The sequence below is a fragment of the Ochotona curzoniae genome, unplaced genomic scaffold (assembly GCF_017591425.1).
Source record: "Ochotona curzoniae isolate NIBS_2020 unplaced genomic scaffold, NIBS_Ocur_1.0 contig_908, whole genome shotgun sequence".
Lineage (NCBI taxonomy): Eukaryota > Metazoa > Chordata > Mammalia > Lagomorpha > Ochotonidae > Ochotona > Ochotona curzoniae.
In genome coordinates this window covers 16,904,107-16,918,325 of record NW_024466607.1, presented here as the reverse complement: position 1 = coordinate 16,918,325, position 14,219 = coordinate 16,904,107, and the positions used below count along the sequence as shown (strand labels likewise).

General features: G+C 57.2%; 1 protein-coding gene across 1 annotated transcript; it reads right to left on the bottom strand.

Moving 5' to 3' along the window:
- Positions 1 to 2,781: 2,781 nt before the first annotated feature.
- On the bottom strand, positions 2,782 to 12,105 carry GRM2 (glutamate metabotropic receptor 2). Its single transcript, XM_040995031.1, has 6 exons — positions 12,014 to 12,105; positions 9,829 to 10,421; positions 6,856 to 7,693; positions 4,397 to 5,472; positions 3,097 to 3,277; positions 2,782 to 2,885 (listed from the first exon to the last, which is right to left on the bottom strand). The coding sequence occupies exons 2-6, from the start codon at positions 10,276 to 10,278 to the stop codon at positions 2,812 to 2,814; spliced, it is 2,619 nt and encodes an 872-aa protein (XP_040850965.1). The 5' UTR covers positions 10,279 to 10,421; positions 12,014 to 12,105; the 3' UTR covers positions 2,782 to 2,811.
- Positions 12,106 to 14,219: the final 2,114 nt, after the last annotated feature.

The window sequence follows — 14,219 nt, the reverse complement described above, 5'->3', positions numbered from 1 at the left end:
CATATGGTTGCATCCCATTTTTATGAAAGTATTTCCATCTCCCTTCTCTTTCTTAAAGCTGTGCGGGACTCTGTCTAGCGGGCTGCACCAGAAAAACGCCGCTGACGGCTCTGTGCGGGCCGGGCGGCTGGAGCTGATCCTACATCCCTCTGTGCTTTTCTGCAATGCCGAAGCTGTTTAGAAGCGGGGGTGGAGTGATGCAGGGACTGGCTGCAAGGACGAATAAAGCCATTTAAAACCATTTTTCTATTTTAAAAAATCAGACAGCTTGGCAAGAGCCCTTTGGGGATGGGAGGTCTGGGGGGTTGAAGCCTTCAGGTCTCTCTCCCTTCCTTTCCATCTGAACCCCTTGCCGTCTTAGCACCTAAGTCCCTTGGAGCCTGTGGGCGTAAGTGTGCTGGGCTTGTTTGCCTGATGAAACTTGCAGGTGGGGGCATTTTTAGAGTATTCTGAGACTCTTTTAGCGGTGCCTTCTTTCCCTCCTCCCCTCCCAGGACACCCCCATACTCTGGGGGTGGCAGCCAGAGCAGCCAGGCGGGGGTGAGGCCATAGGGGCAGGACAGTTCTGGGTGATGCTGCCTTCCCTTCCCTATGCTCCAGGCCACCTGCACCTTCTGTCCCCAGCACCTTCCTGATTCAATCCCAGCTTCCTCTGGGATTCAGCTGTCCTTCTCAAGGGTCTGCTCAAATGTGGCAGCAGTGGAGGGACAGTCTTCATCACACTGCCTAGGTGACTAGCCTCTGTCCGCCCTGCCATGCCACAGCTTAGGGGACAGAGAGTAGAGTGGTAGAAACCACCTCCATCCCAGCCTACCGTGGGGAGTCCTGGTTGAATAAAGGTGTGCTGGAGAGCAGTCTTTAACGGGCCAGAGAACAGGGACAAGTGGGAAGTGGGGCTGAGCAGCTCCTTGAACAAAGCCACAGAGAAAGATCCAGGTCCCTGCACAAAGCAGCCTGGAGCACTCACCATGAGGACAGCTCTAGGGGGACACCCAGATGCTGGGCATCTTTAAGCCTGAGCTCAACTCTGCTCTGCTACCCACCAAAAATTGGGGTTCTCTACTGAAGACTCTATGGTTAACATCAGCCGACCCAGTGGGGGCTCGCGGATTCCATCCCCACCCCCAGGCAGAGGCACCAGGCCTTCCTGAGAGTGCTGGGCTGGTTGACAAATGTGTCCAGGGTCACAGAGGCAAGAAGAGGCACGGAAGACCTGAGTGGGATCAGTACTGACCCCCTGGGCCCGCCTTGCCCAGTGTCAGGCCCCTGGGGACTGCCTGGGATCCTCAGAGCCAGTGCTGCAGCTGCCAAAACCAGCAGGTGAACGTTTGAATGTCAGGGAAAAAAAGCTATAAAACTTTAGTATAAGTCTAAAGCAAATATTGTGTGGACATATATAAACTAGAAAAGTATTCCTGCTTGGTGACAATCACATTTAAATGGGCCTTCTGGATTTTGCCTCCTGTCATCATATCCTAGATGTTGGCCAGAGAAGAAAAAAACAGTCTTGTTCTCTTCATTTTTCTGTTATCATTTAAAATAATAATAATAATAATAATAATAATAATAATAATAATAATAATAATTGTTAACCCAAATTTGCATAGCCTTGACAGACTGTGCATGGGAATTCTCTTAAAATAACACTTGTCCCACCCCCGATCTGCCCACCTGCTAATGCAGAACCTTTTTTCTCTGTATGACCTCTGTCTGGGTCCTCCAAGACCTCCTGTGTTCTTTCAGTTCAGTGCTGACTGCCCTCTAGGCTGCAGCAGGACGCCCACCGTCTGCCTGGCCGGAGCCTGGTGGCCTGAGCCTGGTAGCCAAGGCTGTGCCTTGGCGCCCTCTGCTGGAGAAACCTAAAAGGCAACTGAAGGAGATGCCCAGAGCATGGGACTCTGCACCCAGCCCTGACCCTCCCTCCCCAGATCGTCTCTCCTAGGGATTTTCCAACTTCCTGCTTCTCCTGTCGTCTCTTCCAGAAAGCTTTGCTTGTGCCTATGAACAGGTAAACTGTGGTCCCATGCCAGCTTTGAATTCCCTCTGCCACCCAACACACAGCCTGGCCACTCTCAGGACCAGTCAGCTGTGCCCTGCCAATGCCCAGCCTGTCCCCAAGGGAGTTTCTGGGAAACCCATCCAGGGTCTGCCAGCTGAGCCTGCTCACTGATACCTCTCCCACCCACACACTCCCGAGAGCCTTGGGGGAGGTCATGAAGCCGTGGTTGAGGGTACAGGGTCTCCAGGGTCAAGGGCAAGAAGTGTGTGTGTGTGTGTGTGTATTTTTTTTTTTTAAAGAAAGACAGTTTATTTACAGGTAATACAAAATAAATCACAGGACAAGCTGCTGTTGTGCCCAGGATGTGGGATCGTGAGGGTTGGGGACAGGGACTGGCCCTCATGGTCACCACCCTCCCCATATCCCAGAGTAACTTATATTAAAAAAAAAAAAATTTAAAAGGCCCTAGCAGGGGGGAAAAGACAGGGCTGGAAGCACCGTTGCTGACTGGGGTCTGGGACCTGCCATCCTCAGCCGGCCCATCCCCTCAGGCCACAGTGCATCCTGGGTCATTTCCGGGAGTTCTGGGCCAGGCAGGGAATGGGGGGAACAAATCTCCAAGGGCATCTGTGACCATTGCAAAGGCTCCCTGGCCAAGGACCCTGGGTTAGGGCAAATAGGTGGCAGTGACTGTGGGGGCGGGCATTATTGCAGTGCTCCATCCAACTTCCTCCTGGCCCCTGGATGTGGGTCCACGCTGGCTTCCGGGGGAGCAGCTGAGTCAGGGCTGGAGTAGGGTTGGGGAATGATCTTCAAAGCGATGATGTTGTTGAGTCTACCACCTCGCGGCCATTGCAAACGGTGGGGACAAACTGGGAGCCAGACCCTGGGGAAAGGAAGCCAGGGGTCGAGGACAACCCTGAGGTGTCCGTGGAGGGCAGGGGGAGTAGCCCCCTCCCACCCTCTCCTGGTTGCTGCTGTCTTGGGGTGGTGGGGTCCCCACCTTCTCCACCCACCCCAATGCAGGATCTCAGCCAGAGTGGGCAGTTAGCTGGGGGGTGGGGGGTCAGGTGGAGAGGGCTGCTGAGGGTGTTGACCTTGGCCCAGGCTGGAGCTGGCCCTGGTGGCGGCACTGCTGAAGCGGCTGGTGGGCGCCCGGTGGCTGACCACATTCTTCTGCGGCTGGAAGAGGATGATGTGCAACTTGGGTGCGAAGAGGCAGCCGAGCACCACAGAACCACTGAGGCTGACTGACACGCACATGGTGGTGGTCTGCACCTGCAGTGGGCCGGTGGGTGAGCAGAAACGAGTCACACATGAGCTGATACGAGAGGGGACCCCACCACCTGCCTGGGCTCCCAGGGGGAGTGGAGGAGCTTGTACAAGTCCATTCCCTGAGCCTGGGGTCCACTTGCCAAGCCCCAGAGAGGATTTTTAGGAAGTGGGGAGGCAGGGATACAGCCCGGGGTCAGCCCTTTACTGATGGTTTACCAGGGAGAAAAGGATTCCAGCTATGGGAGTGAACATACAGGGGAACCTGCCCCTGTGTGTGTGTGTGTGGAAGTGTGTGTGCTGCATACCTGTGGTTGCCTGGATCTCTGTGGGTGCAGGTAAGGCATGGTGACTATGTGCAGCTGTATGCATGTACACCGCTTAAGAGTGCGGTGCACAGGTAAGGGTTCATGTGTAGACAGAGAAGTATGTGCACAAACAGGTGCATGTGGCACTGTGCATATGTGTGACTGCATAAGGGCCGGCGTGTGTATGTGCACATGCTACATATGTGTACTGTGCATGTCCTAGGTGAGGTCTTAGCCACTTATGATTGGCATGCAAATGTGAATCATTTGCAAACTCCAGCTGAGTGAGAGCAGATTCAATCCCCCATCCTGGCTTCCAGCACCCTAATAGGTGGCCCAGCAGATACAGGCAGGACAGCCAAGTCCAGTGGCCTCTGACCCCCCCCATACTATGCCACGATATCTCTGCCCAGTCCTGAAGAAAAGGCCTTTGCTGAGGCTTTTGCCTCAATTTCCTTGTCCATTTAACTGTAAGGAGCATTAGTACAGACCTTGCTCTGCATTCCCAAGCTGAGTGACCCTGGCCAGGTGACTGAACCGCCCTGAGCTTTGGCACTTACTCCCCAGTCCCTTGGTACAGTGGGACAGAGTCCCAGTTCCTGTGGAATTGGTTCTGCATCCTTATCCCCTCCTAGGTTGGGCCATAACATCCCCCTGGCCTCCTTCGGCCCACCCCTTCCCCGGGGCTCCCGCAGGTGGTGGGTACCCAAAGTGTGAGCACCTACCCTCACAGTTACCAGTAGATTCAATGAGATGCCAGGAACCTGATCCTCTACCTATCATGCCAGCCCTCCCATGTCTGTGGGAGGTGACTCACCCGGTAATCGCTAGAAGTGACGTAGAAGATGGGTAGAAACGCTAGCCAGATGATGCAGGTGGTGTACATGGTAAAGCCGATGAACTTGGCCTCGTTGAAGTTCTCAGGGCACTTGCGCGTCTTGAAGGCATAGAGCGTGCAGAGTGCGATGAGCAGCACGTTGTAGGCCAGGGAGGCGAGCATGCTAGCATCGCGGTGGTTGCATCGCAGGGTCACCACCTCCCGCCGCTCAGGAGCTGTCTCCTTACCCGTGCCTGGTGCCTCAACCACCAGCCAGGCAGCCACAATAAGTAACTGACCCGAGATGAGCGCCAAGCATATGGCCACCTGTGAGGCAGGACTGATGAAGCGTGGCCGCTGGGCACCCTCCCTGGCCCCCCCAAAAATGCGTGCGATGCGGTTGGTCTTGGTGAGCAGAGCTGAGTAGCAGACAGAGAAGGCAGTGCCCAAGCCGAGGCGCCGTAAGGTGCACACTGCCGTGGAGGGCTTGGCGATAAAGACAAAGGTCATGCAGTAGCAGAGGAAGACGCCACCCAGTAGGATGTAGCAGAGCTCCCGGCCTGAGGCCTTAACCACTGGTGTGGCATTGTGCCTCACAAACACACCCAGCACAAAGAGCGTGGCCAGGGCACCCAGGCAGGCAATGGTGACAGGCCCCACGGCCCAGGCATCGCCCCAGCGGATATATTCCTGGGGCAGCTCGAAGCAGCCAGTGAGGCTGGCGTTGGGCCAGTAGCCCAGGCCACAGTCGGCGCAGGTGAACTCATCCAGCCGGTACTCATAGGGCTGGCACGGGATGCAGAGCCAGCAGCAGACCTCGCCTGGCTGCACGCTCTTCACCTCGTTCTGCAGGCATGGCTCACTGCAGCGGGAGGCGGGCAGGGGCCCAGAGGAGGGCGAAGCCCAGGGGATGAGGCTTGTGTCCAGGGTGAGGCCTTCTGCCCAGTAGCCCACCTTCTGGTAGCGATAGCGCCCACCGCCTGCCCGCAGGTAGGTGAAGATGTTGTAGCGGCCGATGCCGTCACCAAAGCGGTCGAAGCGGACCTCATTGTGGGTGTCAGCTGGGCGAAAGGGGGCTGGGGGGAGAGGAGGGAAGGAAGAAAGAGAGCGTTGGATGGGTGGGGTGCTCCAACCCTTAGCCTAACATGGGACCCATGTCCCAGAGCCAAGGCTGCCATAAGCCCTTCCAGCCCTGTCCTAATTCTAAAGTCCGTCTTTACTTTAGTCATTTTTCTAATGAGAAATTCCAACGCCCCCCTCCCTAAATTCAAGCAATGAATCCCAGCCCTCACCACCACCACCCCTGAACCCCAACTCCAGGCATCTCCACAAACTGAGGACTTATACCATTCCCCACCCAGGCACACCCAACCCAGCCAAGAGCCCATTCTGACACTGTGCAATCCAGGCTCCAAATTCTCACTGCCAACACACACACCAGCACTCACCCCTCAAACTGAATGCAGAGACTCCACAGTTAAGTCCATCTCAGGATCCATCTCATCAACAACCACCACCCAGCGCCAGTCCCACTGCCCCCAACACTGACCCCAGGATACACTGAGTCCCAACCCCAGTGTCCATCTGCCTTCTCTCCATTCGCTGGAATGTACTCAGCAGCTGGGAGTTTATGGCCACGCCCCTTTCTCTCCTTCCTCTACTTCCATCCCAGTAAGAAGCCCGAGTTGAGGGGAGTAGCTGACAGGCTTCTGGCCTCGTGAGTGAGTGGGACAGCTAGAATTTCAGCCCTCCCAAGCCCTGATCTTTCCATCTCAGCTGCAAAGTCTTCAACAGCTGTCTCAAGTCCATCAATACCACCTAAGCCCAGCAGGTGGAAATCAGTGTTAACACCAACTCGGTGGGACCCCCCGACTCCAGCCCTAGCCTGTGACTCTAGCGTAGCTCACAGGGCAGTCTCACCATAAGCTCTCTGTGTCAGTAGATCCCATAGCCAATCTCATCACAGATATGAGACTCCAAAAACTTCCCATTAGGCCCATGGTGGTGGCATGTGTGAAACATGCATAAATCTTTACCCCTCCTTGTTATTATTCTCTGATAAATCCAGTAATAAGAACTTACATAGCACCCACACTGTGTTGGGTATTAATCCGGAAACGATTTAAAGTGTAAAGGTGGATTATGTGTGAGTTTTATACCAACACAATGCTATTTGCTACAGGAACTTGAGGGCGCCTGTATTTTGGCCTCCCTGGCCAGTGGACATCTCTGGCACAGTGGGCAAGGTTCAAGCAGGGTCCAGAGACCCTCATGGTACCAAAAGCCCACTCACTGCTCAGCCTTAGCTCCAGCTGGAAGCCTGGCTGCCTCCTGGCCTGGCTGAGTCCTCTACTTGCCATCACACTATGCTTTCTTAGGCAAGAAACAGAATCTTAGGTCCTGCCCCTCATCATCCTTCAAGGGCCAGCAAGCCGATGGACACTGGCCAGCACTATTACCATCAAACTTGACATTGAGCACGAAGTCCTTGTAGAGGCGGCGTCCATTGACCGGCCGCATAGCATCACAGAGGCGGGTGGTATTGGGGCAGAGAGCGCGGTGCATGTTATGCAGAGCGTGGGCCATGGCATACACGGCGTTGACCACAAACATGATCTTGGATTCCTGCTCAAAGGGCACTGCCCGCAGGGAGTGGGCTGCACAGTCCCGCTGCCGGAAGCTACAGCGGAACCTCTGTTCCCAGAACTCGCGGAACCAGGGATTGCGGCTGTTGTTCCAGGGGTCCAGGCTACGAAAGTAGGAGGCAAAGTCACTGATGGGGTAGGAGGCCAGCTCGATGGTAATGGCGCCCTCGGCAGCCCCCTCGCTGCCGGCTACCACACTCTCCAGGGCCCCCCAGCCGTCACTAGCCACCCATATGAAGCTGGCGTTGAGCCGCTGGGAGGCGGCAAGCAGCTCTCGGGCATCCTCGGAACGGGTGAACAGGACAGCCACGCGGGCGCTGGGCTTCTGCAGCAGGGCTCGCACCACACCCTCAAACGCCGCCCGGCTCATCGCCCGGCCCACTTTCTCCGAGGTGGCCACGCAGATATTGCGGGCTCGGGCCTCCAGCTCAAAGGCCTCAATCCCAGTCTCGCCGTAGTCACCCTCTGAAGCTACGGTGGACACATAGGTCCAGTTAAAGAAGCGGAGGATCTCAGCCATGGCCTTGGCTTGGAAAAAGTCAGGGGGCACGGTGCGGGCAAAATAGTCGTAGCGGGACTTGTCACTCAGCTTGGCGCTGGTGGAGGCGTAGCTGATCTGCGGGATCTGGAAGAGCCGGAGGAGATTTGCCACCTGCGGGGAGGGGCGAGCAGGGCAGAGAGCAGAGGCTGGGTCAGGCATCATATCCAGTGGCCCTCAGGGTCAAGTGTCCACAAGGTTAGCCCTGAGCCATCCCCTGCTGAGTAGCCTTGCATCTTGGACATGATGAGACTCCAGAGGTGGAGGTGGGAGTTGGGGTAGGGAAACGGGTCCCTGAAATACCAGGACGGGAGAGTCTCAGGGCTCAGACATCACCACTCTGCTACCCCTCTAGAACTCCTGACCAGGAGCTAAATGGGGAGGGCAGTCTGGCTGGCAGCCGGGCTGCTGCCTGGGTGCAGCAGGAGCAGAAGAAGGTCCTGAACAGCATAGGAGAAGCTTGGGGCTTTCAAGCTCTCTGCTTACCCCCCGGGTAGGTGTCCATCCTGAGGGGAGATGGAGACAGAAGAAAAATCATCTCCCCTAGGAAGGGAGACCCAGACCCAAGTGCTGTGGAGACCCCAGGTCCTCCTCGGCCTTGGATGCCGGAGCCGGAAATGAACAGGCTCCTCCAAGCCCATCCTTGGGTCCCCTGCCCAGTTTCTCAGCTCTGCCTTACGCAGCTGCTAAGTGAATAAAAACAATAGACCATCCGGGCTAGCTCTATGGAGGGTGATAGGAACTGGTGCAAGAGATAGGGCAGGAGGAAGGAGGAATTAGTGAAAGATAGGCTCTGAAGGATGAGAGGCTGGCTTGTGGTGACCAGGACAAGGAAAAAGAGAGCCGATGCTGTGGTTAGCCTACCCACCCCTCCTTTTCCTGAGGGTGCAGGTAGCTAATGAGGCTCCTATAGACAAATGCACTAGGCCTAGAAGAGAGCTGTGGAGACCCCTGTGCACAGCAGGAAGCTGCCCACCTGCTCCACACCCAGTTAGGGCTTCAGGTGTGGATGCCATCCCAGTTGCCACCTGGCCCTCTCCACAAACCGGATCCGGTAGGAGAGATGACCACTCTCAGCAGCAGGGAAAAAATGGCCAGGCTGGAGGCTGAGCCCAGGGCTCTGATGTTTGTTTGTGCCTCATTTCTTCTGAACTATGTGCCAGGTCAAGGGTCCTAACCCTCTGCTGGTGGCAGTGCCCTCTGCCAGCCTCCTAAACAAGCAGTACCCCGGCACAGGCCCCACCCACAGGCCCCAACCCTAAGCCCAGTTCTGGCCTCATTTTCCTATCCTCAGCACCCTGCAGGTGGGGACATGGGTGAGAGGTGACAACCTGACAGAGAGGGGAGGTCTCCAACTTAGACCAGAGCAGCCAAGTGTGCCCAGGACGGGTGAGTGTGGGGCAACAAATGGACATCACTTGGGCCGACACCTTGTGCTAATAGCGAGAAATAGGGTTTTAGTGAGACCTCTTCTGGGAGAGAAGGAGGTGGGGGGCCAGTTCTCCTTCTCAGATCTTGTACCCTCCATTCAGTACCTACCTCCCGGCCTCCCCAACCCACTCCCTCTGCTGTCCAGACACAGACACACACACACAGCTTTTCTTCCTCCTGGCTCCTGTCAACCTGGCCCATTCCTGGCTTTCCCTACTTTTCTCCTGTCCCATCCAGGGACAGAGGATCTGCCTGCCCGGGAGGCCCCTGGCTGAGAGAGCCTGGAGGTCCTCTCTCCTCTCCCCCAGTGGTCTCTGTATATATGAGATGAGTCAATAAGGACGGCAGTTGGACCCCTCGTGCTCTTGCAATAGACACCATGTCACCAGTTTCCACCACCAACCCCCAAACAGGAAATGTGCCCTGGGTGCCATTTTCTCAGGGGAAGACAAACATGTGGAGAAGAGAAACAGCCTGTCTAGAGCCATGCAGTTGGCCAGTGGGGGAGCCAGGATTCGAACCTCCAGAGACTTTGAAGTCTTTTGGGGCTCCATATCAGGTGGGGTGTGTGTGTATGTGTGTGTGTGTGTGTGTGTGTGTGTGTGTGCGATTGTTTCTCTCATACAATCTCCAGTATTCAGCCCTTGTTAGGTGTCAGGGGCACTCTCTAAAGTCTTCTGCAGAAGAAGAAGAAGGAAAAAAAAAGTTTCTAGTCTCCTTTCCAACAGCAGCCCAGGAGCCCCACTCCACAGAAATTTTGAGTCAACCACCAACTCCCTCCCTAGTCCCCCTCATTTCGGGCCACTCCTGTTGCATACCTGGATGGATACGTCGCTGTAGGAGCCGCCAATGACCCCAGTGATGGCAGTGGGAGCATCCCCTTGCGTGGCGTAAGAGCCGTCGGGGCAGATGTGGCGTGAGCCATCAGCCCCACGGCTGAGAGAAGCCCGCACAAAGTCCAGTGCCTGCTCCAGGGCATGTGTGTCCTTGGAGCAGCTGTCGAGGATGTGTGCCCCCAGCTTCACGCCAGGGAGCAGGTGGGGGTCACGGTTGATGCGGTCCAGCGCAAAAAGCATGGCCTCCAGGCGCTGGATGCCACGGTGCTCGTTGACTGGACCGCAGTCCTCTGCTGGGCCACCCTTCTGGTGCACTGGGAACAGCCCGCCCAGGACCAGGTCTCCTTCCAGTGTGAGCACCTTCTTGGCGGGACCCTCTGCCACAGCGCCCCACAGCAGCAGCAGTGTCAGGAGCCCAAGCATCGAGCCCATGGCCCCCTGAGGGGATGGAGGTGTCCGGCAGACCTGAGTCTCCGGCGGGGGTGGAAGGAAGAGGAAGGCAGGAAGCAGCAAAGGCAAGAAGAAGAGGGAACAGGGTGGACAGATAGGAAGAGAGGCAAGAAGGGGTCCAGCTCCTGCAGAGAGATAGAGACAGAGAAACAGACCAGAAGAAATGGTGCCTGAGAGGGGTACTCATTCATCTGCTGCCACTCCCCACCCATTGCCCCAGGGGAGCCAGAGGCAGAGTGGGGCTAAGCTGAGTTGCTGCTGGGATGCCCCGTTTCTCAGTCCCAACCTAGGCTGCAGACAGGCTCTGAACCCCTCCCAGAAGAGGAGCAGTGGGAAGAGGTGGGGGGAATGTTGGCCCAGGCAAAGGGCAGGAGCCTCAACCATGCCAAGCTTTCTGTGGATCCTAAAGTGTCTGAGGGTGTGCACAAACCTCACAGGATCCCGAGGTCAATACTGCTGCGGCAGAGGCTATGCCAGTTACTGACCTGTGGCCTGGGCGGCGGTACTCACTCCCCAGACAGAACTGTAGATTTCTTGGGGAGGAAGCCGTTGTAACCTCTCCACAGGCATCAGGAGGGAAGGCTCTAAGACACCTTCTCCCGCCCCTGGGGAGCTGGGGGTCTGGGGAAGCCCTCACAGTGTCCCAACCTCTGGCTCTGCCTGAGCCATCCCTAGTCTCCTGCCTGAGGAAGGACCAGGGAGCCCAGGCCCTGGGAGTGATGCCGACATAGTGTGGGGAGCACCAAGCAGCAGCCACAGGTCCTCCGGGTCAGCAAGGCAGGTAGACATGCACATCTGTGGCAGAGGGCAGAGCTGTTTGCCAGGTTGGACCCTCCAAACTGGCTGAGTGGCTGTGTTGGATGTGACTCGTTGCCTCTGTGTCTCTTTCACTCCAAATCCAGCAAGGAAAGGCATCCTTTCCAATCTGCCCAGGACTGATCTCAGGGCCTGGACCACTCTGGGCCTGCCCCTGGGAGACCCTCATTCACCCTGCTTCTTCTCAGGTGCATCCCACTTGTCTTCCCAGATACCCACCCCACACAGGCTCCTACGATCACCAGGCTTGGCAAGGAGGGGAAGGAACACAGACAGGAAAGGAAACTGAGGTTGCAGAAGGGCAACCCCACATTCAGGGGCCCCTTGTCTGTCCTCTCAGTTTTTCAGGACCAACCCCACTGTGGTGCCAGGCCAGGCTTAGGCGGGGACTCAAAAAGGAGCGGCTCAACTAGGTAATCAGGAGAGTAAAAGACCCACTCCCCACCCCCACCCCCCGGATGGGAACAGGGACCCAGATGGAGGCTGAAGCCATCATGGGTTAGGGAAGGTCAGGACCCAAAGCTCAGGAGCAGGGCAGGGGGACAGACCCTTGGAGCACCATCCCCCACCCCCCGGGGCAACTGGGGTCCTTAGCCACAAACATCTGAACGGGGAGCAAACGATTCCTAGGGCCTGAGACAAAGACAGAGGTACAGACAGAAAGAAGGACTGGAGGACGATGAAGCAGGTGGAGGAGCCGGGCAGTGCGATGCAGGACGTGCGTTCTCTGGGGGAAGAAAGGCGGGACGCGGGGGCTGTCTTCCTGCTCCCTGGAGCTCTCAGAGAGCGAGGGCAGTCTGCACACCCCGGCTCCGGGGCGCCCAGAACTCGCAGGGCCTCGGGACGTGGGGTCAGGGCCAAAAAGGTAGACAGCGGCCGCGGCACCACGGGCTCACCCTACCTGGCGCGCCGGGCTCCGGCACGGAGAGAATCGGAGCGAGCAGGGGGCGCGGGGTTCCAGCTCCAGCTTGCTGGCTCGCTGGCTGGCTGGCTCTGCGCGCTCCGCCCGCCCGCCCCACTGCTTTCAATCGCCGCCCGCCCCGCCCCCGGCCCCGGCCCGCCCCCAGTCCCTCCTCCTTTTCTCCCCACTCTGGGTCTCTTGCTCCCAGCCGGGCCTCCGTCTCTCCCCCTCCACCCGGGGACCCCCTCCACAGCCCCACACCCTGCGCCACCCACAGCTCTCGCTCTTGGCGGGATCGCCAGGTCCGGAGCTGTCCGCCGCGTGGTGCTGAATATCCGGACGCTCCCGCTCAGCGCTGGGAGCAAGTGCCTCCACCGCCCCCTCCACCCAGAGCCCCAGAATGCTGCGAGCACAAGGATTGGGGCACCGGGATGGGAAGGTCACTGGGGCTGGAAAGGTTGTGAACGCTGCCGTGGACTCCCAGCTGCGAGGGCTGAGGCGCTGACTCCAGTATTGCAGGGTGCTACTGGGCGGGGGACAGGTGGAGTGCTGGGCCTGTGGCTGCAAGTCGGCCTCTGACCTCACATCCATTCTTTCCACCCAGGGACTGCAGCTCGGTCCACAGGCCAAGCTCATTTGAGTCATTAGGGGCAAAAGACTTGGGGGAGGGGAAGGTCAGCAGAGAATGGGACTGTAGTTTCCTTCCTGTGGATGACCTTTAAAATGGCTCTCCCTCCCCCAACACACACACACATACACACGCATTAATGCCCCCCACCCCTGTGCAAAGCACATTTATGGCAAAGAGATATCGACAAGGGTCAGAAGAGGGCAGAGTGCTGCTGGGCTGGGGAAGGGGTTGTCACCCCTGTGAGGACATGCAGGGGGAATCTGGGAAGGGAGGGAACTGCGTGTAGCAGAGTGAGAGCCAGAGCCGAGCAGAAGGAGGACAGCTCCAAGAAGATGCTTTCAATGTTCCCCTCCTACAGCAGGATGGAGGACACCCCTGGACAGGGGATGCTAGGTAAAGCCACAGGGCCAGACTGTCTCAAAGGATTTGGCAGAGAGGGCTGGTGCCTGATCCTGCCCCAGCACCTGTCTCTCTGCCCCCAGCAGCACACATCCACAAGTGCTAGGGGGCACAGCAACCTACATCCGTTGTCCTCCGGGCTGTGTCCTTTCCCCACAGGTGTCAGGAGAAGCAAAGCAAGTTCAGACAGGTGCCGATGAAAGCACCAAGCTCTGGCCCGCAGGCACACACAGCCCCTGCATGTGCCGGTGGCAGTCAGAGGCAGGGGTCGCCAACAACAGGGCTTTCCCCAGAACCCAGAAACCTGAGTCCCTGCTGCTTTGGAAAAGAACACAGCTTTGAAACAAGACAGACACACCAAACCCCAACACACACCAGTCTAAACTGCTAATGGTAGACAAGGTGGCAGAGCGGGGCGAGGGTTCAGAGCTGCCAGACAGGGCTGGGGAGATAGACCTGCTGTCTTCCAGCTCTGACTCCTTCACCGGCTGCTCTCACCCTCTCTGGCTGGCTCGGAGCGACTGCACCTGGGAAGACTGAGCGATGGCATGGGCCCCCGGAGCAGAGCAATCGACAGCAGGAGAGTGCCGAGGTGAGAGGTGCGACACAGTGATGCAGCACACAAAAGGTGCAGGGCTTGCTACAATATGGCGACACCCCAGAAGGCCATGACGCAGCCAGCAGCAGGTGAGCTGTGGAGCCTCACTGCAGTGCACAGCCATACAGTCACACACCAAGCTGTGTACACAGACATATGCTTACCTTTCCACCCTTGGCTGTGTGTGTGTGTGAGCACACAGGCACACATATACTGTACCATTTACAGCTTTACAGATGCACACACAACCACAAACACTCAGCTTCTACCCACGAGTACACAATCTTACACATACATGATACACAGATAGAGTCACACACATGGAACTGTATAGGGACCAAAGTCCCCAGATATTTCCCCTGGCTCTCCTGGCTCACACAGTCCTGCAATATACCCTCACACACAAAGCCAGCAGCACACGCACACGCTCTTCACACAAATGCACGCCCAGTTGTGATCCCATGCTGATTGTCCACTAGCTTCCCCCAGCCAGGACCACTACCTGCAGTCCATGTGTGGTGCAGAGAGCATGCCCACAGGCATGCCAGTGATGGCAGGCACAGCAGTGACGCCCCCAC

Bases quoted from the DNA above. Each gene is read 5' to 3' on its own strand.
- GRM2 (XM_040995031.1), bottom strand. From the start codon at position 10,278: ATGGGCTCGATGCTTGGGCTCCTGACACTGCTGCTGCTGTGGGGCGCT. The intron at 5,473-6,855 runs GTAATAGTGCTG...CTCTCCCCCCAG, and splicing joins GCTCAATGTCAAGTTTGATG to CCCCCTTTCGCCCAGCTGAC. The intron at 3,278-4,396 runs GTGAGTCACCTC...GGCCCACTGCAG, and splicing joins TCACTTCTAGCGATTACCGG to GTGCAGACCACCACCATGTG.